The 27,452-nt window shown below is 34.9% G+C and overlaps 1 protein-coding gene across 4 annotated transcripts in view; it reads right to left on the bottom strand.

Moving 5' to 3' along the window:
* SCLT1 (sodium channel and clathrin linker 1) overlaps positions 1 to 27,452 on the bottom strand; it is a 258,454-nt gene that overhangs the window by 115,695 nt on the left and 115,307 nt on the right. For all 4 annotated transcript variants that reach the window (XR_004480803.2, XM_049709469.1, XM_033419426.2 and 1 more), the window contains exons 10-12: positions 13,738 to 13,828; positions 10,823 to 10,914; positions 1,286 to 1,463 (exon numbers count right to left, since the gene is read on the bottom strand). Coding sequence is in view for 3 of the 4 variants with exons in the window: in XM_049709469.1 (XP_049565426.1) it covers positions 1,286 to 1,463; positions 10,823 to 10,914; positions 13,738 to 13,828 (361 nt within the window). In the remaining variant the exon portion in view is untranslated. The remainder of the gene's footprint in view (positions 1 to 1,285; positions 1,464 to 10,822; positions 10,915 to 13,737; positions 13,829 to 27,452) is intronic.

Here is a 27,452-nt window from a genome sequence, read left to right on the forward strand (position 1 = left end):
ACGACACAGCAATCCCCCTACTGGGCATATACCCCGAGAAAACCATAATTCAAAAAGAGTCATGTACCAAAATGTTCATTGCAGCTCTATTTACAATAGCCAGGAGATGGAAACAACCTAAGTGTCCATCAACAGATGAATGGATAAAGAAGATGTGGCACATATATACAATGGAATATTACTGAGCCATAAAAAGAAACGAAATTGAGCTATTTGTAATGAGGTGGATTGACCTAGAGTCTGTCATACAGAGTGAAGTAAGTCAGAAAGAGAAAGACAAATACTGTATGCTAACACATATATATGGAACTTAAGAAAAAAAAATGTCATGAAGAACCTAGGGGTAAGACAGGAATAAAGACACAGACCTACTAGAGAATGGACTTGAGGATATGGGGAGGGGGAAGGGTAAGCTGTGAGAAAGTGAGAGAGTGGCATGGACATATATACACTACCAAACGTAAAATAGATAGCTAGTGGGAAGCAGCCGCATAGCACAGGGAGATCAGCTCGGTGCTTTGTGACCACCTAGAGGAGTGGGATAGGGAGGGTGGGAGACGCAAGAGGGAAGGGATATGGGAACATATGTATATGTATAACTGATTCACTTTGTTATAAAGCAGAAACTAACACACCATTGTAAAGCAATTATACTCCAATAAAGATGTAAAAAAAAAAAAGGAAACCTATTTTGTGACTTCTATAAACTAAATACCATTAAATGAAAGTGGTAAAAGATGTGGTATGTGGTAGCATAGTAATCACAATTATTAGAGGGTTAAAAAAAAAGGAGCAGTGACATGAAGGCTCAGGTTAATAAATCTTTATAGTTAATTTAATTCCTGTCAATTAAGCTTCTGCTCTATTAAAGTAATTGTGTAAGTAATGAAGGCGAAATAAAGATTAATAAGATTCATCTGATTCAAGTGACTAAAATATAGAGTATACATACTGTGGTAAGTACTTTAACAGATTTTTTTTTTTTTTAAAGTATAAGACTACAGGGGATGAAGATTAGTTACACAAGGATTGGCGACATAAAAAACATCTAATGAAAGTTTTAGGAGACGGTTGACATTTTATCATATTTTATGATGTTAAGTCTTAACGTCAAGAATGTATCAATAGTATGCCTATTAATGGTGAGCAATTTCATTTTTGTGCATTAATTCTGTAGTTACTGAGTCCCTTACTATCAGGTCATATGGGGGAATGTTCAGTATTTCATTATTTTATTTATTATCTATTTATTATGATTTATAAACATGGTTACTAGTTTTCTTACCTGATTTTTTTGAAGGTTAGCTTCTTCTAGGAGTTGCATGCTATTTCTGGCTCTTACAATAGCTTCGTATTTCTCATTTTCTAATTCATAGCACTTTGCTTGTAAGTCTCTGGTCTGTTTTTCCAAATGTATTTTTTCTGCTCTTAATTGGGTAGCTTCTTGGATTGTCACACATAACCTAAAAATTAATAGTAACGTTGAGAAAGTTAAATATTTTTAAAAAGGAGGGAGATAGGAGATTTACAGAGTACCTATTACAGGACAGGCATTATTCCAGTTACTTTCACATGTATCTTCTCATTTGATTCACACAAAAGTTCTGTAAAGTAGGTTTCATTATTTCCATTTAAAAGAATAACAAACAGACCCAGAGAGCTTAAACATTTAATTAAGGTCATATGAATAATGAGCAGTGGGGCTTAGACTGAGCCTAGATATTATGACTCTGATTATGTTACATTTTCTACACTTTCCTACTTATGTTAAGTCATACTGTCTTATACAGTTACATGACAGTGTTATAAAGCAAATCTTTAAAGAATAAGTTGTTCTATTTATATGGTCTTTTTGTCTTTTAGTTTTTTACTTGGCTCCCCTTTACTACTCTCTACCCAAGTAACCCATGTTAACTTACTAATGTATATCTTTGAATATTTTTCTCCATGTTCACAAAATCATATGATTCTTATATACACACACATATACACATAAATATACATACACAGTATATACACATCAATCCACAGGTTTTTAAACACAATTTTTCGTGTTATAAAAATTAAGATCATAGTATATACCCTTTTCTGCACTTGCTTTTTTTATTCAATAACACCTTGTAAAAATCCCTTCAAGAAATACATCCAGAAGCTCTTTCCTTTCCTAGCCTGACGGATGCAACTTCTCCTCACTGTTAATTTGTATTCACTGTTAATTTGTATCTCCCTAATTACTGGAGAGTTTAGGCATATTTTAAAAGTTTGCTAGCTATGTGAATTGTCTTTCAATTTCCTCCTCATATCCTTTGCCTACTTTTTCCTGATGGCTTATTAACTTTGCTTGTTCCTTTATAAGAACTTTTTGAATATTAAGATATTTAACCCTCAGTCTGTTCTGTACACTGCAAATATTTTTTCCCAAATCTACTTTTTTGTTGTGGCCTATTGACTCTATTTAGGAAATCTTTATTACACTAAAAATGCTCACTTGAATACAGCGAAATTTGACTATTTTTTTCAACATCTGGGATTTCAGTTTTTTAAAGATGATCTCGTTTATCCATAGATGGTTAATGTAAGCTCCTAGATTTCCTCAAAAAAATGTTATGACTTTAATATTTTTACCTGTAAATCTTTAATCAATCTGGAATTTACTTCTGAATGTGCTATAAGACAGGAGTCCAATTTAACTTTCTTCCAGATTGATAGCCAGTTGTATGAGTACCATTAGTAACTGATGAATTGAAATAAACCCTTATATCTAAAATGTGAAAATATCATGATTTACTTATCAATTGTCATGATTCACTGATCTATTTGTCTAGTCTAGGCCCAAGTCATATTAACTTGATTATAGTGGCTTTATAATATGTTCTGATATGTTCTGGTAAGACAGTTCTTCCCTTGCATTACATATGTTTCTTTGGTTTTTTTCAGGCATTTCTTTTCTAAGTGGTGGCATGAGAAGCCATAATGAACGTAACTGTATTTTCATTGTCACCCTTGCATTTCCCAGCTTTTCCATCACACATTTAGCTATGCTCTTATTTGCCATATTTAGGTTTATTAATGTTGTACCTCTTTCAAAATGGTGATTTATTTTTTCATTATATAAGGTCCCTCTTTATTCTATTTACTGTTTTTCCCATTAAACCCTACCTTATGTAATATTAATATTGTCATTCCTGCTTTCCTTTTGTTTACAGTTGTTAATATTCTCCACTAACACCTTTATTTTAAATTGAAAACAAATCTTCATCTTTCCTTTCTTGATACCTTTGTTCTAGTTCATTTACTCTTTAAGGTATTTTCTAAAATAACACATTACTAGGCTTTAATCAAAATCTGCAGGTCTCTGCTTTTTAATGGAATACAGTCCTCTTATACTGTAATGATTTACATACATGACATGCTTCACTCCATCTTACTTTGGTTAAAGCACTGTGGTAGGAGATGAAGCAATCTCTACCTCTCCCACAGAGGTACAGGACATCTGGCACTTTACTAGCACAGTTCCCCCATTCACTTCACCATGGCCTCTTGGGGGCCAGGCAGAGGAGGTGGGCTCATGAAGGGTTTATGCCATCTTCATCTCCCAAGAGTCCATGTGTCTCAACAGGGCAAGCTTTGTTTAGGACTCTGTGAATTCCAATCTTCAGTCAAGGCACTCTGACACTCACCTCCAGGCTTCACACCCACACATGTCAGAAAAAGCCTTGCAACTAAAGGATTTACATGTATTTAACAGTCCATCAGCCACAGCAAACATGTGGCTCTGAAAAGTCATGCTGGTGTTAGGGGTGGAATTATAGGAAAGTAGATTCAGATCATCAGCTTCATAATTTAAAGGTTTCCATAATTTTATAACATAAAAGACATATTACGCCTGTTATTATTCTCATAAAGCACTTCTATATCCTCTACAGCCAAATCTTATATGAATCCTTTCTTTCAACTTACTAAAATTGGGCCAAATTCCCGCTCTATAATAATAGTAACAACAATGATAATAACAAACACCTGTAAGAACATTCTTTGTGCTAGGTACTTTACATATGTTAAAGAAAACATAATCTTCAATATCTTCAATGATGCTATGAAATAGGTTATAGCATTAGCCTATGAGGTAGGATATGAGATTATATCATATAAATTATGAGGTAGGTTAAATCATTGTATTTATTTTATAGATAGAGAAACGGAAGAACAAAAAGGGTAAGCAATGTGCCCAAGGTTATTGATCTAGTTACTGGTGAAGCTGGAGTTTAAACTCAAGTCAGTTTGGGTCCAGAGTCAGTGTTCTTAACAAATATGCTATACTGCCAAATAGAAAATTCCACCTAAGGATGTCCACTCTCACCACTATTATTCAGTGCAGTCTTGGAACTCCTAGCTACGGCAATCAGAGAAGGAAAAGAAATAAAAGGAATCCAAATTGGAAAAGAAGAATTAAAAATGTCACTGTTTGCAGATGACATGACACTACAGATAGAAAATCCTAAAGATGCCACCAGAAAACTACTAGAGCTAATAGATGAATTTGGTAAAGTTGCAGGAGACAAAATTAATGCACAGAAATCTCTTGCATTCCTATACACTAATGAATAAAAATCTGAAAGAGAAATTAAGGAAACACTCCCATATACCATTGCAACAACAACAAAAAATAAAATACCTAGGAATAAACCTATCTAAGGAGGTAAAAGACATGTACTCAGAAAACTATAGGATACTGATGAAAGAAAGCAAAGATGACACAAACAGATGGAGAGATATACCATGTTCTTGGATTGGAAGAATCAACAGTGTGAAAATGACTATACCACCCAAAGCAATCTACAGATTCAATGCAATCCCTATCAAATTACCAATAGCATTTTTCACTGAACTAGAACAAAAAATTTTACAATTTGTATGGAAACACAAAAGACCCCAAATAGCCAAAGCAATCTTGAGAAAGAAAAACGGAGGTGGAGGAATCAGGCTCCCTGACTTCAGGCTATACTGAAGCCTGAAGCTACACAAAGCTATACAAAGCTACAGTAATCAAAACAGTATGGTACTGGCACAAAAACAGAAATATAGATCAATGGAACAGGATAGAAAGCCCAGAGATAAACCCACACACCTATGGTCACCCAATCTATGACAAAGGAGGCAAGAATATACAATGGAGAAAAGACAGCCTCTTCAATAAGCGGTGCTGGGAAACTGGACAGTCACATGTAAAAGAATAAAACTAGAACACTCCCTAACACCACACACAAAAATAAACTCAAAGTGAAATAAAGACCTAAATGTAAGACCAGACACTATAAAACGCTCACAGGAAAACAGGGAAGAACATTCTTTGACATAAATCACAGCAAGATCTTTTTTCACCTACCTCCTAGAGTAATGAAAATAAAAATAAAAACAAAAACAAATGGGACCTAATGAAACTTAAAAGCTTTTGCACAGCAAAGAAAAGCATAAACGAGATGAAAAGACAACCCTCAGAATGGGAGACAATATTTGCAAATGAAGCAGCTGACAAGGGATTAATCTCCAAAACATACAAACAACTCATGCAGCTCAATATCAAAAAAACAAACAACCCAATCAAAAAATGGGCAGAAGACCTAAATAGACATTTCTCCAAAGAAGACATACAGGTAGCCAAGAGGCACATGAAAAAATGCTCAACATCACTAATTATTAGAGAAATGCAGATCAAAACTACAATGAGGTAATCACCTCACACCGGTCAGAATGGCCATCATCAAAAAATCTACATACAATATGGGCTGGAGAGGGAGTGGAGAAAAGGGAAGGAACCCTCTTGCACTGTTGGTGGGAATGTAAATTAATACAACCACTGTGGAAAACAGTATGGAGGTTCCCTAAAAAACCAAAACTAGAACTACCATATGACCCAGCAGTCCCACTACTGGGCATATACCCTGAGAAAACCATAATTCAAAAAGGCACATGCACCCCAATGTTCACTGCAACACTATTTACAAAAGCCAGGTCATGGAAACAACCTAAATGTCCATCGATGGATGAATGGATAAAGAAGATGTGGTACATATATATACAATGGAATATTAGTCATAAAAAGGAACAAAACTGGGTCATTCGGAGAGATGTGGATGGACCTAGAGTCTGTCATACAGAGTGAATTAAGTAAGAAAGAGAAAACACAAATATCGTATATTAACTCCTACATGTGTAATCTAGAAAATGGTACAGATGAACCTATTTGCAGGGCAGGAATAGAGACGCAGATGTAGAGAATGGACGTGTGGATATGGTGGGGGGAAGGGGGGGGATAGATGAACTGGGAGATTGAGATTGACATATATACACTACTATGTGTAAAACAGATAACTAGTGGGAACCTGCTGTATGGTGCAGGGAGCTCAGCTTGGTGCTCTGTGGTGACCTAGATCGGTGGGATTGGGGATGGGGTGGGAGGGAGGTCCAAGAGAGAGGGAATATATGTATACATATAGCTGATTCATATAGCAGAAACTAACACAACATTGTAAAGCAACTATACCCCAATGAGGGAAAAAAAAAGAAACGTCCACCTAAATTACGATTCAGATCTATGTATCTATCTATAACTATCTAGCAAGGCGCTGTCATTTCAAGTTAAGTTGGTGGTGAGAAAACATAACAAAACCCACGGTACTGAAGGAAAGTTTGCGTATTGAACATTATCACCTGCCAGACTCTTTCTTCAGGTTTTGGAATACACTCAGGCTTGTGCACTTCCATTCTCAGCCCACGTCAAAAGACTGATGGATCCTACTCTGGAGAAATTGGCTCAAGGAAGAGCACCCTCAGATTCTGATATCTGGGGACTGCCCAAGGAAAAAGCCAGCTCACTGGCTAAACATAATATAGTTAGTCTGCCAGACTATAAGCCCACCTATACATACCTACCTACCTATCTACTTTTTGGTGTCTTACTTTTTAAAAAAATTGAGATATAATTGACATACAACATTACAGTCAACCCCCATATCTGTGGTTTCCACATTACAGGATTCAATCAACCAGAATGAAAATATTAAAAAAAAATTTCTGAAAAGTAAAACTTAAATTTGCTGTGCACCGGCAACTATTTACATAGCATTTATATTGTATTAGTAAGTAATCTAGACATGATTTAAAGTATACAGGAGGAGGGGCTTCCCTGGAGGCGCAGTGGTTGAGAGTCTGCCTGCCGATGCAGGGGACACAGGTTCGTGCCCGGGTCTGGGAAGATCCCACATGCCGCGGAACGGCTGGGCCCGTGAGCCATGGCCGCTGAGCCTGCGTGTCCCGAGCCTGTGCTCCACAACGGGAGAGGCCACAACGGTGAGAGGCCCGCGTAACGCCAAAAAAAAAAAAAAAAAAAATTATACAGGAGGATGTGCATAGGTTATATACAAACACTGTATCATTTTATATAAGGGACTTGAACATCCACAGATTTTGGTATCCACAGGGGTCTTGGATCCAAAACCCAGTGGATACTGAGGGACAACTGTGTATTAGTTTCAGGTGTAAACATAATAATTCAGTATTTGCATATATTTTGAAATAATCACCACAATAAGTCAAGTTGATATCACCACATATATACAATTACAATTTTTTTTCTTGTGATGAGAACTTTTAAGATCTATTCTCTTAGCAACTTTCAAATATATAATACTGTATTATTAACTATAGTCACCATGCTGTATATTACATCCCCGTGATTCATTTCTTTTTTAACTGGAAGTATGTACCTTTTGACCACCTTCATCTATTTCACCCACCCCTCCCCACTCCCTGCCTCTGGCAACCATCAATCTGTTCTCTGTATCGGTGAATTTGATTTTTAAAAACATGGAATGTTTCATGGATTTGAGTGTGGGTCATGCTAATTTTTTTTGTATATTCCAGTTTTTAGTATATGTGCTGGTGAAACAGGCACTTCGGTGTCTTATTTTTAAATATCAATGGATAGAAAGGATCATCAAGCCTTTGGAAGGAAGACAGACAGGCACAAAGAACAAAGGAATGTTAGAGAAATCAGAGACAATGCAGATGGCAGAATAAAACCTTAAAAATATTTTAATATATTTTACTAAGAGATGATATAACATTTATACTAAGATACTATAGAAAAAGAAACATTCAGAGGATAAGAAATGGCTCTTTAAAAAATTTATGATAGCTAAAATAAAATATTCAACAAATGGTTAGTTAGAAGAAAATTTAAAGGAACCCCCAAGGAAGGAGAAAATAAATGAAGAAATGGAAAATGGGAGAGAAAAAACAGGAAAATTAGGGAATCAATCCATTAGATCCAATATCCAGCTAATATTATGTTAAAAGAAAAAATGAAAAAACAGAGAAAAAAATTATTCAACAGAAAATCCCGAAAATATTGCCAGAAGTGAAGAACATGAATTTCTATATTGAAATGTCCCCAGTAAAATGAGTGAAGACGAATTCTTACTAAATGTGCACATCTGCAATTGTAGAATATTAACTGTGGAGGTCATGGGTGGATGATCCCGCAAGTCTCTGGGACGGGGTCCACGAGGGTGGGGTAACAGGTCAAACACACAAAGCAGGAATTTCGAATGACACAGGAATTTTTTTTTCTGCAGCTGGAAGCTAGATAATATGAGGAAAATGTCAACATTTTAAGGAAAAATGATTTAAAACCTAGGATTTCCAACCTAGGATTCATTACTCACCCAAACTATCACCTTTAAAGGTAGAATAAAGATATTTCTAAACAATGTCTTAAAAAAATGTACCTTCCATGTGTACTCAGGAAGCTGAGGGAGAATGGTATCCGTTAAAATGGGAGCGGGGGAGGTGGAGACAACAAATCACAACAAGGAAAGAACAATGGTTCGAATTCTTAGTCTTATTGGCATATTCTTACTTTGAAAGAAACACCAAATTAAAAAAATATGAAGAGGTAGTTTAAAGCAATTCTATTCATTTCACTCCGACCTTATTCAACAGAGAATATACAAATCAGCAGTCTTTCCCAGAGAACTGGCGTTCCCTGGAGATAATTCCCAGTACCCGTGAATCATCTAAAAAGCAGGGAGGCAGAGGCCTTTTTTTGGAAGATGGGAGAAAATGATTTATGCTTCCTAGGTGTTTGTGGCATTTGAAAGGATCACAAATAATAATTTTATAAATAATAAATATAATTTTAATAACTCAAATAGTAAGTATTTACGGAGGCCAAAGTGTCTTTGAGTTTATGCAACAAAGATGATCATTAAAAACATAGCTTTTCCATAGCTGGTAGTTCCATTAAACAGGATATATTCACACTTAAAACACTGGCTGAACATTGCTTATAGACACATGTCAACTACACTAATAGTTCTGCTTTCTCTTATATAAAAATACAAGAGTTTTTTTAACTTTAAAATATAACTTTTTTTTAATCATAATAGAAACAACATTAATTTAATAGCTCCAAAAGACAGCCAACGTAAAAATTTTCTTCTCAAAGGCAGCTAGCTGAATACTGAACTTTAAAAAATATCCTTAGATTTTCTTACGTATGCAGTAATCTCTTTTTAGGAAGCTTTCAGTTAGGTTATATTATAACTTTACATTAAAAGCAGAAAAAAAACCAACAAAAATCTCAGAGTCTTCAGTACTAAAAAGACAACTTAAAGCATCTATGAACAACTTGATTCCTTATGAAATACTATCAGAATCAAAGGAACTGAAATTTACATATTCAGATTTCACTACTTCAAGTCTCTAGCATTTATTTTCATAGCACATAATGCTACTAAAATAACAAATAAAAAACTACAACCACAGACTTTTCTCTAAGGTTAACAAAAAAGTTCAAGAAAGCAGTCAAATAATCATTCAACTGTTGAAAAGTTTAGAAAAATGCAGAACAAAACCCAAAAAACCCTAGCACTTAAAAATTAGAACATCTTTCATCAGAATTTCAAGTTAGCAGTTAAAATCAATTAGTTCTGAACCCACTATGAGCAAAGAAATTAGTTTTATTAGCATTTTGGAGAACAAGAAACAGAAGCTCAAAGACACTAATTTTTTTCTGAACAAACAGTATTAGCCATGGATCTGTGACTAGAACTGAGATCTCAATTTTTGATGTCCTCAGATCAGTAGACTATTTCTGAGTGTAACAGATTCCAATCATACAGAGTAGATTTTTCAGCTATAAACCATAATATGATTTTATGTGCTGTAGTCACTGTATCTTTAATAGATTACAAATGACAATTTTCAAGTTCCTTAAGGGAATATCAAACAAGGACTAGAAAACAACAACAAAAGATTCTAGAATGAACATCTGCATTAAGACAGCAATTAAAGACAAAGTTACAGAATATATTTAAAAAGTAGCTCAGACCTTCAAAGGTAACTGAAAATTTTTGTTCCATAAGACTCCAGGAAAAACATCTATAATGATTTCTCAAGTATTTCTCAGTAAGAAATGATTTTTCTATATAATTTTTACCCAACTTCACTATTTTTTTTTTCTGCTTTAAGATGAAAAGAACATTTCTGATTTGGGGATTAACTAAACTTGACTATTACTGTTTTTGAGAAAAGGCAAAGACAAAAATGATATTTCAATATATGTTCAAAACACATGTTCAATCTTTTGAATGATTTTTTAATAAACAATGTCCAGCAAACCAGATTTTAAACCTATGATTATAGTTTGTTTAGCATTTATAAAATATATATTCTAGAGATATCATAAATCATAAACAAACTCTAATGTGGAATAACTTTTGAAGCTTATAGACAAAGCTAGATGTATTTAGCAGTTTACCTTGTTTCTGATTGTTTTATACTGGATTGTAATTGCTGTAAGCGCCTATCTGATGCTTCCTCTCTTCCTTGGGCAGACACCATATCCTCCTCCTAGAAAATAAAGAAACTGGATGCTTACTTTAAGTTTGTAAAAATTCAATACATCATTAAACAACATAAAGAAAACAGTTCACTCTGTAAAGTTATTATATTGCTAGAATTTCATATGTAAGTTTAAAGCAATATCACTTTGGAAACAAACCATGCATATACTAAAAAAGGGGGAGGAGAACCTCACTATCAATTCTGTATTAGTAAAACAATAATCAAAACAGTCACTGCATATGGATTTCTACCAATATTCCAACTATTTCTATAGAGCAAGTCTAAAAAAACAACGCAGGGATTTGTTGCAGATAATCTGCCCTCAGAATATGTTCTCTTAGCTAGGTTATGCCGCATTCTGTTATAATCATAGGATATTTCTACTTTAAATAGTGACGCTTTAAAATAAATTAATAGGTTTTATTTGTATCATCTCAAAAAAACCTTGCTACAGTGGACTTATTACCATGAAACATCCTAGGTTTTAGTGCCTTTGTTGTCATATAGTGTATGTGCATACTTTATAAATCCAGTAAAGTCTTTTAAGGTATTGACAAGAGAAAAGAAAACATAAATTATGTACATGTATTATTTCATATTTACAACTCCTGTTGCTCTTAATTTCTTCCTATATCTGAGTTGTCACCTGGTGTCATTTCCTTTCAGTCTAAAGAATTTCCTTCAACAGTTTTTGAAGGACAGCTCTACTAAGCGACAAAATTTCCCAGTTTTTCTTTACCTGAAAATGCCTTTATTTTGCCCTCATTTTTGAAGTACAGTTCCACTGGACATACGATTATCTATCTATCTATCTATCTATCTATCTATCTTTGGCTGCGTTGGATCTTCGTTGCTGCACGCAGGCTTTCTCCAGTTGCAGTGAGCAGGGGCTACTCTTTGTTGCAGTGCACGGGCTTCTCATTGTGGTGGCTTCTCTTGTTGTGGAGCACAGGCTCTAGGCACGTGGGCTTCAGCAGTTGCAGAGCATGGGCTCAGTGGTTGTGGCTCTCAGGCCCTGGAGCACGCAGGCTTCAGCAGTGGTGGCGTGTGGGCTCAGCAGTTGTGGCGCGCCGGCTCCAGGGCGTGGGCTCAGTAGTTGTGGCTCACGGGCTCTAGAGCACAGGCTCAGTAGTTGTGGCACACGGGCTGAGTTGCTCTGCAGCATGTGGGATCTTCCTGGACCAAAGATTGAACCCGTGTCCCCTCCACTGGCAGGCGGGTTCTTGACCACTGCGCCACCAGGGAAGTCCCTGGACACAGAATTCTTAATGAGCATTTTTTTCCGTCAGCACTTCAAATGTATTGCTTCAGTGTTTTCTGCTTCCACAATTTTTTGATGAGAGGTCAGCCTTTATTCTTATCTCTGTTCCCTGTTCATATCATTTTTCTGTTGCTGCTTTCAAGTTTTCTCTTTATAATTGGCTGTCAGTGTTGTCATGATGTGTTTAAAGTGATTTTCTTTGTGTTTATTGTACTAAGGGTTCACTGAGTTTCTTGGATTTGCTAATGTTTTCCACCAAATTTTGGAAGTTTTCAGTCATTATTTCTTTAAACATCTTTTCTGCCCCCTACTTCTGTGTAATTCCAATTACACTTCGATTGGCTTGCTTCATATTGTCCCACAGATCTCTGAGGTCCTGTTCACTTTTCTTTCATCTTTTAAACTCTATTCTTTGAACAGGAAAATTTCTATTGATCTGTTTTAAAGTTCATTGATTATTTCTTCTGCTCATTCCAATTAATTTTTGAGCCCATCTAATGAAATTTTTATTTGGGTTGCTGTACTTTTAAACTCTAGAACTTCTATTTTTAAAATTATTTTCTAGTTCTCAATTAAACATTCTCTATCCATTCCTTCACTAAAATCTTATTTTACTCTAATTTAAAAACAGATTTTCTTTAATTCCGTGAACATGTTTATAATAGCTTATTTGAAGCCTTTCTTTGCCCGCTAAATCCAACAGCTAAATCCAAACTCAATGAAAATGAGTTTCTATCAACTTCTTCTTCCTCCCCCTCCCCCACCAATCATACTTTAGTGTCTAGTAAGTTTTGATTGAAAACTGGATAATAAAGGTAACGAATCACAGTTTCTCTGGATTCTGTTTTGTTTTTTCGAAGATTATTAGCTTTTTTTGTTCAGTTAGGCAATTATCTTACCTAGACTCAAACTCTGAAGTGTGTCCCCTACAGTGTACAGCAGCTGGCATCTGTGATGAGTTCTTATTTCTTTCCACTGTTGCTCTTCTAACTAGGCTCCCAGGGAACTCACTGTGCCTGCATAATTTGAGGATCCGTCAAGATTTGGGCAGAGGTAGGGCTCATCCTCTTTGTGGCTTTGTTGCTCTTACAGATTCCCCTGTAATTTCCAGCTTTAATAATTAGATCCATCTAAATCTAAAGCCTGACCTTTCCTTGACACCTTCTTGAAACTTCCCCATTACATGTAAAAAGAACCAGTCTTTTATACCAATAACACAAAATGTAGTATTAAACAAAACGTAGTATTAAATACTCCTTTTCCATCTACATATAACCAACTAACTAAAACTTGATCTCACATTAACATGCATTTCAGTAATGATGTGTTTAGGGATGATTATGATATTGTGATGTTTATTGACTTAGGGTACAGTGAATAGAAATAAAGTTATTTCCAATGTTACAATTTAGCTTCCTAATTTCATATTTCATATTTTGAGGACAATAAAATGATTAATTTTCCAGCAATCCTCTTTAACACCTAATCCAAAACAGATCAACAATAAAATACATAGAAAACAAAGCTACAGACATCTGCATCCAGTTGTCTTAGAAAAAGGAAGATACCTTCTTTTGCATCTGTCCTTGAAGATCTTCCATCACTTTAGTTAACTCTTCCACTTTTGCTGCTGCAACTCTCAGATCTAACTTGGCTTGCCTAAAGTACAAAGTAAATCAACAAACACTGTTTTCATAGACCATACAAATTTTTAAAATTAGAAATCTAAATTTAGTAAAATCAGTACCAACCACAATACACCTAAAAATGAAGGTAAGGGATAAATACTGAAAGATCCCTTTATGTCGAAGAGTGTGAAGAAGAAAAAATATAGCTGCAGGGATGAGTACAAAGTGGGAATCATTAATACTTTATTCGGATAAATTACGCTTTATACTCAAATAATTCAATAGATTTCATGAAGAACTTTATCATCTTGACAAATTACCTAACAAGTATGTCAGTGCATTAATATAGTTATGTCTATAATTTCCTGAACAGAGTTAGTGAAATATCGCTGATTGGCCTTTCTATGAAAATGAACCTAAGTTTCAACACCTTGATCATTCCTTAAACACCAGAAGTATGTATTATATAATCACTTAACATAATGAACTGAAACATTTGTCACAAGATGGTCTAATATTTACTTTCTTCTGAGACTGAAGCTGCAAAGGACAAAAAGGACAAGTTTTTGAATGTTCTAATACTATCAATAAGTTTCAATATCTTCTTGACTCCCCATAGAAAAAGATTTTAGAATAAAAAAATAAGACTTTCTGAAACAGAAAAAAAGTTTTAATATTATACCAATTAAATACTACGTGTAAATACAGAACATGTGGATTATGGGAAAAAAAACATACAGTTTTAGGAAGGAAGGTACTTTAGTGTAGGAACTGCCCATACTTGTTTCCTAATTATATTTTATGTATGTATTATAAATATAAATCATATTAGTGCTGTTGAACCTAAAGAAATTATTTGATGCAAAACTCACAGCAAATGTTACTTCACTACTTTTGACTCTAACAATATTTATAATTCCATAATTGGTTAGCATAAAAACAACAGGAAATAAAAATCTAATAGCTAAAATGTATCAGGTAGTTATTAGGTTCCAGGAACTGTCCTAAATGCTTTGTAGACATCGTTTCACTTAACACAATACCTGTAAATAAGTACTATTATTATATCAAACTGAAGTCAAGAGAGTGAGGGTGACAGGTTTGCCAACTTGCCCAAGGATTCACAAACAAGAATGAAATTGGTATTTAAACCAAATCCTCTATGATATATTGTCTACCAGAAAAAGTGATACCAATAATATTTCACAAGATTAAGCACTTAAGAATATGCTTTGCTTTAAATGAATCCAATTTATAAAAATCTGAGTTTATTAGACATAAATTTTTTCTATTTGCAAAATGATTCACCAAATGACAAAACAAAACCAAAAACAACTCCAAAACCACCTTACACGAATGCATGTAAAATCTAAGCTTAGAGACAATTTCAGGAGTGCATCTACTACATGAATCAATCAACAAATCTACCAGTTATAAAATTCCATATATTCTAAAAAGAAAAACTTAAGGAGTAAGATTTTATATAGTAATGACAAAACTGAGCAACTTCTGAATAAGCATAGCACCCACTCTGACTTGGCTTTCTTGCCTTGAGAAAGAGGATAATAATGCTTATTCTACTCATGTCATGGGGTTGCTGAAAACCTCAAAATAGATAATGTACATTAAAGTGCACTGTTAAGTGTAAACAAATGTAAGATCAGAGCATGATTAAAGAAAAAAATTGTTAGAGCCACAGTGGGAATGAGGTGCAATATGGGAGAATCCTAGGGTCAGGAACCCAGTTCTGTCACTAACCAGTGATACAGCTTAATGCAATTCACTTGACCACAAGACTGTCTCAGTGGTCTCATCTCAAACAACAGGGAAGTGGAGAAGATAATCTGCCCAAACAAAAACTCTATAGTAGATGGTTTTCTGATTTCTATCTAATCTGCCTAACGATTCTACTTCTAAATTGTCCCTCAGTTGTGTAATCCATTTCCACTTCCATGGCCCAACCACTGGCCTCATCATTATTTCCCAGGATTATTCCAATAGATTCCAAACTGATCTCTTTACTGCTGGTATCCTCTTTAATTCATCCTCTATAATGCATCCTATCTGCAAAAAAAAAAAAAAAAAGTTATCTGATGATAAAAAAATTCTTTTTTTAAAAAAATTTATTTATTTTTTGGCTGCGATGGGACTTCGCTGCTACACGTGGGCTTTCTCTAGTTGCAGTGAATGGAGGCTACTCTTCATTGCAGTGCGCGCGCTTCTCATTGCAGTAGCTTCTCTTGTTGCGGAGCATGGGCTCTAGGCGCGCGGGCTCCGTAGTTGTGGCTCACGGGCTCTAGAGTGCAGGCTGAGCAGCTGTAGCTCATGGGCTTAGTTGCTCCACAGCATGTGGGATCTTCTTGGACAAGGGCTCAAACCTGTGTCGCCTGCATTGGAAGGTGGATTCTTAACCACTGTGCCACCAGGGAAGCCCACTGATGATAAAAATTCTTGTTTATTAATGATTTCTGGATTCCCCACTTCTTTGGGAATATAATCAACACTCCTCAGTGTGGCATATAGTTAGTCATCATCTGGCTTCAAAGAGTCTCATCTCTTGCTAATTCCCCTCATGTAATTTATATTCCTGGTATAACAGACTACTAACTCCCTGTTTCTGAAACACAGCCTTGCCTATTTTTTTCACATGTTTGACTTGACTAGCCTTCTTCTGCTTTTTCTGATAAATTCCTCAACAATCTTAAAGACTAACCTCAAAAATCTCATTTGAAGTCTTCTCTAACTTCTCTTAGGCAAAAGACTTTATAATACCAGACCCCATGATTCATAATACTTTATACATTTTTAACAGATACTCCTCTCATGGAACTGTGAGTTTATGAAAAATAATATGGAATGTAAGATCATTAAAGGCAAGGATCACATTTTATTAAATTTTAAATCCTCAGAGATAGCACAGTACCTGGCATATAGTAGACAAGTAAATACATCATAAGTGAATGAAAGAAAGCACAAGAGGAAAAGAGAGAGACAGAAGAGTCATGGGTATAACTATGTCTTCATACTTTACTTAGATCTTACATATCCAATTTTTTATTCATGTGCAGAAATCCTAAAATAATAATTTTGTGAACAATTCTTCAAAATATATCTTGTTTGAAACAGAATCTTTCATTTGAAACAGAATCTCTCTCCTACATAAGAAATAAATTCAGGCACTGGTCTTAAGACTTGTTTTTTATAAGTTATTAAAAAGAAAAATATTCTGAAAGCACTTAAGTTATTATATTACATTCCCTAAAACACACAAAGAACTATGTTTTGGGGGAAAATAAGCAGTAGTTTTATATATACTTATTTATTCCTACATTGTTCCACAAGATAGAAAAGAAATAAATAGTTCTTTATATCTACTTCTATCATGAAATACTGAAACATATTCTAGAATAAAAGCTGTATCCTCCTATACCTGGCTCTACCACCACAGAAGGCCATGTGAACTGAGCCAATCACTTAACTTCTCTAAGGCTCAGAATTGCAGCCATAAACTGGAGATAAAAACAATTTTCCTGTACAGCTCACAGAATTATCATAAAGTTCAAATAAGCTAATGCATATCACATTACTTTATAAACTTTATCATAGTTTTCACAAATGTAAGCTATCAGTATAATCTTGCTTCTTTTTAGATTTTGAGTTGTCAGGAATGGTGTGGTATTGCATAAATTTACAGCTGGATTGAGAAAGCTTGGGGGATGCCTGAATATCTGGCCTTGACTCTAGGCCAAAAAATGAAAAGTGAGATTTATGGTGTGCTGCTTAGAGTCTGAATCTTCTCTGGTAATGCTCACACAGGATCTGCTTACTGATGGCTTTCACCTGGTATAACTGGTTAGACAGCCAGGCTGGACTATGTGAACAGAGGGGCAAAAAACCTTCTCTAAGTTTTCCTGAAGCCAAGATTCATTGTACACATCTTGGTGGTTCAACCAGGAGACAAAGAATGTCTTTGTATGCAGAAAGACCATAGAGTACTTGTGTCTGGATGTCCTCCTATGCTTCCCTATGCTCTTTTTCTTACTGCACAACATACTTTGTCTGTAAATAGAAGCCTTATGGGAGTATGCTCTGTGGAGTCTTGTGAGTCATTTCAAATATTCAAACTTGTAAAATTTTTAAAGTTGTCAACAAAAATAATTCTAATTTTATTTTATGAAGGAACTTTAATAACTATATATTTATACTATCTTACGTGGAAATGTTTTAGACATATGTGTGCTTATGTATATACTGTTATAAAGGTCAAAACCTGTTTTCATTAAAAAAATTTGAGTGATAGCCTCATACACCAGAGGGCAGACAGCAGAAGCAAGAAGAACTACAATTCTGCAGCCTGTGGAAGGAAAACCACATTCACCAAAACACAGACAAAATGAAAAGGCAGAGGACTATGTACCAGATGAAGGAACAAGATAAAACCCCAGAAAAACAACTAAATGAAGTGGAGATAGGCAACCTTCCTGCAAAAGAATTCAGAACAATGATAGTGAAGATGATCCAGGACCTCGGAAAAAGAATGGAGGCAAAGATCGAGAAGATGCAAGAAATGTTTAACAAAGACCTAGAAGAATTAAAGAACAAGCACTTAAAAGAACTAAAAGACAAACAAACAGAGATGAACAATACAATAACTGAAATGAAATGTATACTAGAAGGAATCAATAGCAGAATAACTGAGGCAGAAGAATGGATAAGTGACCTAGAAGACAGATTGGTGGAATTCACTACCACGGAACAGAATAAAGAAAAAAGAATGAAAAGAAATGAAGACAGCCTAAGAGACCTCTGAGACAACATTAAATGCAACAACATTCGCATTATAGGGGTCCCAGAAGGAGAAGAGAGAGAGAAAGGACCTGAGAAAATATTTGAACAGATTATAGTTGAAAACTTCCCTAACATGGGAAAGGAAACAGTCACACAAGCCCAGGAAGCACAGAGAATCCCAGGCAATATAAACCCAAACAGAAACACGCTGAGACACATAGTACTCAAACTGACAAAAATTAAAGACAAAAAAAATTACTGAAAGCAACAATGGAAAAATGACAAATAACATACAAGGGAACTCCCATAAGGTTAACAGCTGATTTCTCAGCAGAAACTCTACAAGCCAGAAGGGAGTGGCACAATATATTTAAAGTGATGAAAGGGAAGAACCTACAACCAAGATTACTCTACCTAGCAAGGATCTCTTTCAGATTTGACGGAGAAATCAAAAGCTTTACAGAGAAGCAAAGGCTTAAGAGAATTCAGCCACACCAAACCAGCTCTACAACAAATGCTAAAGGAAATTCTCTAAGTGGGAAACACAAGAGAAGAAAAGACCGTACAAAAACAAACCCATAACAGTTAAGAAAATGGTAATAGGAACATACATATTGAAAATTACCTTAAACATGAATGGATTAAATGCTCCAACCAAAAGACACAGGCTTGCTGAATGGATACGAAAACAAGACCCATATATATGCTGTCTACAAAAGACCCACTTCAGACCTAGGGACACATACAGACTGAAAGTGAGGGGATGGAAAAAGATATTCCATGCTAATGGAAATCAAAAGAAAGCTGGAGTAGCAATACTCATCTCAGATAAAATAGACTTTAAAATAAAGAATGTTACAAGAGACAAGGAAGGACACTACATAATGATCAGGGGATCAATTCAAGAAGAAGATATAACAATTATAAATATATATAAACCCAACATAGGAGCACCTCAATATATAAGGCCACTGCTAACAGCTATAAAAAAGGAAATTGACAGTAACACAATAAAAGTGGGGGACTTCAACACCTCACTTACACCAGTGGACAGATCATCCAGACAGAAAATTAATTAGGGACACAAGCTTTAAATGACATAATAGAGCAGATAGATTTAATTGACATCTATATGACATTCCATCCAAAAACAGATTACACTTTCTTCTCAACTGCACACGGAACATTCTCCAGGATAGATTACATCTTGGGTCACAAATCAAGCCTCAGTAAATTTAAGAAAACTGAAATCATATCAAGCATCTTTTGTGACCACAACGCTATGAGATTAGAATTACAGGGAAAAAAAGTAAAAAACACAAACACATTGAGGCTAAACAATACGTTACTGAATAACCAAGAGATCACTGAAGAAATCAAAGAGGAAATCAAAAAATACCTAGAGACAAATAACAAAGAAAACACGACCATCAAAACCTATGGGATACAGCAAAAGGAGTTCTAAAAGGAAAGTTTATAGCAATATAATCCTACCTCAAGAAACAAGAAAAGTCTCAAATAAACAACCTAACCTTACACCTAAAGGAACTAGAGAAAGAAGAACAAACAAAACCCAAAGTTAGTAGATGGAAAGAAATCATTAAGATCAGAGCAGAAATAAATGAAATAGAAATAAAGTAAACAATAGCGAAGATCAATAAAACTAAAAGCTGTTTTTTTGAGAAGATAAACAAAATGGATAAACCTTTAGTTAGACTCATCAAGAAACAGAGAGAGAGGACTCAAATCAATAAAATTAGAAATGAAAAGGAGAAGTTACAGTGGACACCGCAGAAAACAGCATCATAAGAGACTACTACAAGCAACTCTATGCCAATAAAATGGACAACCTGGAAGAAATGGGCAAATTCTTAGCAAGGTATAATCTTCCAAGACTGAACCAGGAGGAAATAGAAAATATGAACAGACTAATCACTAGTAATGAAATTGAAACTGTGATTAAAAATCTTCCAACAAACAAAAGTCCAGCACCAGATGGCTTCACAGGTGAATTCTATCAAACATTAAGAGAAGAGCTAACACTTATCCTCCTCAAACTCTTCCGAAAAATTATAGATGAAAGAACACTCCCAAACTCATTCTGAGGCCACCATCACCCTGATACCGAAACCAGACAGAGATATTACAAAAAAAGAAAATTACAGACCAAAAACACTGATGAATATAGATGCAAAAATACTCAACAAAACACTAGCAAACAGAATCCAACAACACATTAAAAGGATCATACACCATGATCAAGTGGGATATATCCCAGGGATGCAAGGATTCTTCAATATATACAAATCAATCAATGTGATACACCATATAAACAAATTGAAGGATAAAAACCATACGATCATCTCAATAGATGCAGAAAAAGCTTTTGACAAAATTCAACACCCATTTATGATAAAAACTCTCCAGAAAGTGGGCATAGAGGGAAACTACCTCACCATAATAAAGGCCATATATGACAAATCCACAGCAAGCATCATTCTCAATGGTGAAAAACTGAAAGCATTTCCTCTAAGATCAGGAAAAAGACAAGGATGCCCACTCTCACTGCTATTATTCAACATAGTTTTGGAAGTCCTAGCAATCAGAAAAGAAAAAGAAATAAAAGGAATACAAACTGGAAAAGAAGAAGTAAAACTGTCACTCTTTGCAGATGACATGATATGATACAGACGGAATCCTAAAGATGGCATCAGAAAACTACTAGAGCTAATCAATGAATTCCGTAAAGTTGCAGGATACAAAATTAATGCACAGAAATCTCTTGCATTCCTATACACTAAAAACGAAAGATCAGCAAGAGAAATTAAGGAAACAATCCCATTCACCATTGTAACAAAAAGAATAAAATACCTAGGAATAAACCTACCTAAGGAGGTAAAAGACCTGTACTCAGAAAACTGTAAGACACTGATGAAAGAAATCAAAGATGACACAAAAAGATGGAGAGACATACCATGTTCTTAATTTGGAAGAAGCAACATTGTGAAAATGACTATACTACCCAAGGCAATCTACAGATTCAACACAATCGCTATCAAATTACAAGTAGCAGTTTTTACAGAACTAGAACAAAATATCTTAAAATTTGTATGGAGACACAAAAGACCCCAAATAGCCAAAGCAGTCTTGAGGGAAAAAAACGGAGCTGGAGGAATCAGACTCCCTGACTTCAGACTATACTACAAAGCTACAGTAATCAAGACAATATGGTACTGGCATAAAAACAGAAATATAGATCAATGGAAAAGGACAGAAAGCCCAGAGATAAACCCACGCACCTATGGTCAACTAATCTATGACAAAGGAGGCAAGGATATACAATGGAGAAAAGTCACTCTTTTCAATAGTGGTGCTAGGAAAACTGGACAGCTATATGTAAAAGAATGAAACTAGAACAATCCCTAACATCATACACAAAAATAAACTCAAAATGGATTAAAGACCTAAATGTAAGACCAGACAATATGAAACTCTTAGAGGAAAACATAGGAAGAACACTCTTTGACATAAATCACAGCAAGCTCTTTTTTGATCCACCTCCTAGAGAAATGGAAATAAAAATAAACAAATGGGACCTAATGAAACTTTAAAGCTTTTGCACAACAAAGGAAACTACAAACAAGACGAAAAGACAACCCTCAGTATGGGAGTAAATATTTGCAAACGAATCAACAGACAAAGCATTAATCTCCAAAACATATAAACAGCTCATGCAGCTCAGTATTAAAAAACAAACAACTCAATCAAAAAACGGGCAAAGGCCTAAATAGACATTTCTCCAAAGAATACAAACAGATTGCCAAGAGGCACGTGAAAAGCTTCTCAACAGCACTAATTATTAGAGAAATGCAAATCAAAACTACATTGAGGTTATCACCTCACACCAGTTAGAATGGGCATCATCAGAAAATCTACAAACAGCAAATGCTGGAGAGGGTGTGGAGAAAAGGGAACCCTCTTGCAGTGTTGGTGGGAATGTAAATTGATACAGCCACTAGGGAGAACAGTATGGAGGTTCCTTAAAAAACTAAAAATAGAATTACCATATGACCCAGCAATCCCACCACTGGGCATATACCCAGAGAAAACCATAATTCAAAAGGACACATGCACCCCAATGTTCATTGCAGCACTATTTACAGTAGCCAGGTCATGGAAGCAACCTAAATGCCCATCGACAGACAAATGGATAAAGAAGATGTGGTACATATATACAATGGAATATTACTCAGCCATAAAAAGGAACGAAATTGAGTCATCTGTTGAGACGTGGATGGATCTAGAGACAGAGTGAAGTAAGTCAGAAAGAGAAAAACAAATATCGTCTATTAACATATATATGTGGAATCTAGAAAAATGGTACAGATGAACCAGTTTGCATGGCAGAAATAGAGACACAGATGTAGAGAAAATGTATTGGACACCAAGAGGGGAAAGTGGCCGGGGAGGGGTGGTGGTGCTATGATGAATTGGGAGATTGGGATTGACATATATACACTAATATGTATAAAGTAGATGACTAATAAGAACCTGCTGTTTAAAAAATAAATAAAATTAAATTTTAAAAATTTGATAAATAATAAGAATACTTATATTCCTACAAAGGAATATTTTAAAAAACACATTTTTCATTTCCAGGTATGCTTCCATGTCAAAGAATTTAAAATTTCTGAGATTTTTCTTTAACGTAATTTTCATCACTTATAATATTAAAGAGATTTGATCTTTAAAAAGCAAAGATTTGTTCTGTTAAGCAAAGTATAACCAGATATAAAACAGAGGATATAATTAAATGTAGTTTATATAATATATATTTAAATTATAGCATTAACTTGTACAGAAATTAAACTGCTTTAATTATTAATACCATTTTTTTTTGAGATCTGAGTCCATTTTAAGATAAATTTTTGTCTGTTTTTGCAGGCTCATATCTAGAGAACCCTAGAAATGTGTACAATATTTCTTTCATACAATGAAAAGTGATAATATTTTGAGAGAAATAAAACTAGTTTTTATGGATTTGATACATATTCTAAATTTTAAAATTTAAAATAAAAGAAAAATGCATACACTAGCTACTTTAGTAAGTTCTTCTGTAAGTATCCAGTAAAATAAAGCCAATCATTTGTGCTTAAAAAGTTTCGAAAATCTCCAAACAATTTTAGACAAAGTTCTGAATTTTTAAGATCACTTCTGCTTTTAGGAAACTGATAGTAAGTAGGAAAACTGGAAAAAAGTTTATTTTAATTTTTTCTCCTTTCAATTTTTAGTAGCAGTCTAATTAAAATTATTCAAAGGACAGAAGCCTACAAAGAAACTCTTAAAAGCAATAGATACTAATAATCCATGTACTGAGTTTTCAAAACTTTACAACAGAGGCTACTCAGTCGTGAAAGTTCATTTGTGTATAATTTTTACATAATTCAAAATTATATACAATTCAAAGTAGTTCAAAATTCTAAGTTCTATGTTGGAACATAATTTTTCATCATACTAGCAGTAGTTCTCTATTCTTTCTTTGTATGAAAGCAAGCTTTGTCTCTATCTGAGTCTTATACATTCAGAATGTCTGGGAATGGTACCTGCTCATCTCTGTTTTCCAGAATCTCTATAGATGATTCTGGTATACAGCTACTGCCTTAGATTTGACAGAATAACTGCACAATCAATATGTTTATCTTTAAAAAAAGATTTTAAATCATTATTCCAAATACAATTTTAGACTTATATAACTTTGGGTACCACTGATAAAGTGGAGAACATATTAATTCATTTTCTATTATTAAATAGGTTTACACAGTGGACATGCTCAAAAAATGTTTACTATGTGCCTGTGATGTTTGGAACACTGAAGGTGTTCTTTCAGGTAATACAAAACACACAAAGAAAGGTGAGATACAGTAATCTTTAGGAGGGTCACAAATCATACTTTAAGCAACACAAAAGATTAAAATAAAGTATCAGTATTACGATTCAGAGTAGGTAGAACATTTGCATTTAGTTCAGGGAATATTCAAGTGGGAAGTATTTACATTAAGAATTGGCAGAGGAACAGTAAATCTCACAAGCAGAGACAAAGAAAAAACTTCAGGAAGGAACAAAGTAAGTTCAAGTATAAAAGTAGGAAAGTGTAGGGCTTGTTTAGGGAAGAAGGGAACTAAGACTGAAAAGGCAATGGGGGCTACAATATCAATGGCCTTAATTGACAAGTGAGGTGATCTGTATTAATTTAAGGGCAATGGAGAGCTGCTCAAATAATGGAATCAGAGCTGCACTTCAGGAATTTAAATGAGTAAGAGGCAGGGAATGTCTAACTAGAGTGATGGTAACAATAAGCAAGTGGTTCCACTGAGAGAGATGGCACAGATTTTACAGAGACAGAATCTAAGAGATTCCATCCATCCATTCTTTGAACAAATATTTACTGAATACTTACAATATGCCAGGCACTATGAATATAATCTGGACATGTTGAGCTTCACATGTTCGTGGTTCACTTGTTTGTTTTTAACTGTATTTCCAGAGCCCTACACTTATTTAATTGAGCACCTAACTACATTAAGCACTGTTGTCAGCACTGGTGATGCAGTGGCAAACAAGGGAGACAAAGCCCCTGACCTCATAAAGTTTACATTGTTTTAGAGAGAGACCAACAGTAAATACGTAAACAAATAAATTAGATGGTTTCACAAAGTGATAATGCAATGAAGCAAATGATATATAACAACGGGAGAGAGACGTGGGTCATCAATGACAACCTGTCTAAAGAAGGACCATTCATTTGAGCTAAGGTTTAAAGGACAATGGGGTCGATTTAAAAAAAATCTAAGGTGAAAGAGTTATAGCAGAGGGAATTAATGATAAATGCAAAGAGTATGAGAAAGGTACTTAAATAAATGACAATTAGCTGGGATGTATCAGAGAGAGAAAGTGTACGGGGTAGTTAGAGAGGCAGGCAGAGAGGTCAGATCATATATGTGCCTTTAGGCATAGTGAGAATTTTGGAATTTGTTCCAGTTGTAATGAAATCCACTGAGTGTGGTAAGCAGGTGAGTGATGTGATTTGTTTGATGCTTTGAGGAGACTTCTTGGGCTGGTGTGTGGAGAATAAATAACAGTGGGGTAAGAGTGAAGGCAGGGAGACGAGAGATGAGGCAAATGCAAGCAAGAGAGAGTGACGGCTTGGGGTAGCGATGATAGTGGTGATGACTGGATGTGTGATAATCTGGATACAGAGCCCACAGGACTTGGATGTGGGGGTAAAGCAAAGGCGAGGAATCAAGCAAAATCCCTAGGTTGGGTGAGGGTGTTGGTTACTAAGAGGGGGAAGATTTCCACTCCTTACTTCAATCACAGCAATTCCACTTTTACCAGTATACTGGGATTCTATGTATAAGATTTTTTTTAACTAAAAATAGTTTGAAAACCACTGCCCTAGCGATTCAAGTATAGAGCTCAACAAAGTGATCAAGGTCAGAGGTACCTATGCGGGAAACATTGAAAGTTTAAGTTGGGTAGGGTAAAGGTAATTATCTAAGGAGAGGGGGAAAGGTGTGTAAAATGGATAGCAATTTAAGAAATTTGTACTTTTAGTAGGCTATGGTAAGGAAATGGGAAAAGCAAAGGAAAGGAAATGGTGACAAGGGTCAGAGAAGAAATTGGGACACAAATACAAAAGACCTAGTAGAAAAATGTTCAAGAAGGACAGAAAAATCATCAATCAAAAAGAATCAATAACCAAGGAGAATGAAGTATTTTGTTTTAAGGCAAAAAAAGTACCAGTCATCTTGAGGAGAAGAACAGAGATATGGGACCAAATCCAAATTGAAAGAAACTCTGAAGAGTGACTATAGCAAATACAGGCTCTTCTTCCAAGCAATTTCAAAGAATGAGAAGAAGAAAATATAGTAATCTGAGGAATCATCAGGGGAGGTATATGTACCTGAGGTCTTGGAAGAAACACACAAGAGACTAAGATTTTTAAAAAGAATGAATATAACTGATGGAACATACCAGAACAAACAGAGTTTAGGGTTGTACAGTTGGCAAAGACATGGGGATATAACAATAGGAAGGAGGGAAAAAGAAAGGAATACTTCATCTGGCTCCTAGAAATTATAGCAGCAACAACAAAGGTAAGGCTCATTTCCAGAGCAAGGGAGGGAAATATCTGCTGTCTACTTATTACATTAATACTAACTCGTAAATCTATTAACAACTAATTTGTAAATATCATACAAGCCTACCTACACAGGTTGGATACTAAAGTAGAATAGAGAAGAGCAAAGACAATAAGAATTATAGTACACTGCAACACTCAAAGAAGCTCATTTTATTTCTATTGCAGAGATTAAGAAATTGTGAGATCAAGATTGACATACACACACTACTATGTGTAAAATAACTAATAAGAACCTACTGTACAGCACAGGATACTCTGCTCAATACTCTGTAATGGCCTATATGGGAAAAGAATCTAAAAAAAGGGGATACATGTATATGTATCACGGATTCACTTTCCTGTACACCTGAAACTAACACAACATTGTAAATCAAATATACTCCAATAAAAAAATTTTAAAAAATAAAATTAAAAAAAACCTAAAATTCATTCAGTTAGGCAACCTGCCCAAGTCAATAGAAAATTAAAAATAAGAATACTAACCTAGAGCTGTCTGACTTCAAAACCTATGCTCTTTATACTTCACACCGCACAGAAGTGCACTTTTAGGTTAGGTGTGCAAATATGGAGTGTTTGCAAAATAAAATTATAATTATCAGTAAAATACATATTTTGAAATAAACCAGTAATCACCTATTAGAGGCAAAAGTTCCAAACAATGAAG

The sequence above is a fragment of the Orcinus orca genome, chromosome 4 (genome assembly GCF_937001465.1).
Source record: "Orcinus orca chromosome 4, mOrcOrc1.1, whole genome shotgun sequence".
NCBI classification, from domain to species: domain Eukaryota; kingdom Metazoa; phylum Chordata; class Mammalia; order Artiodactyla; family Delphinidae; genus Orcinus; species Orcinus orca.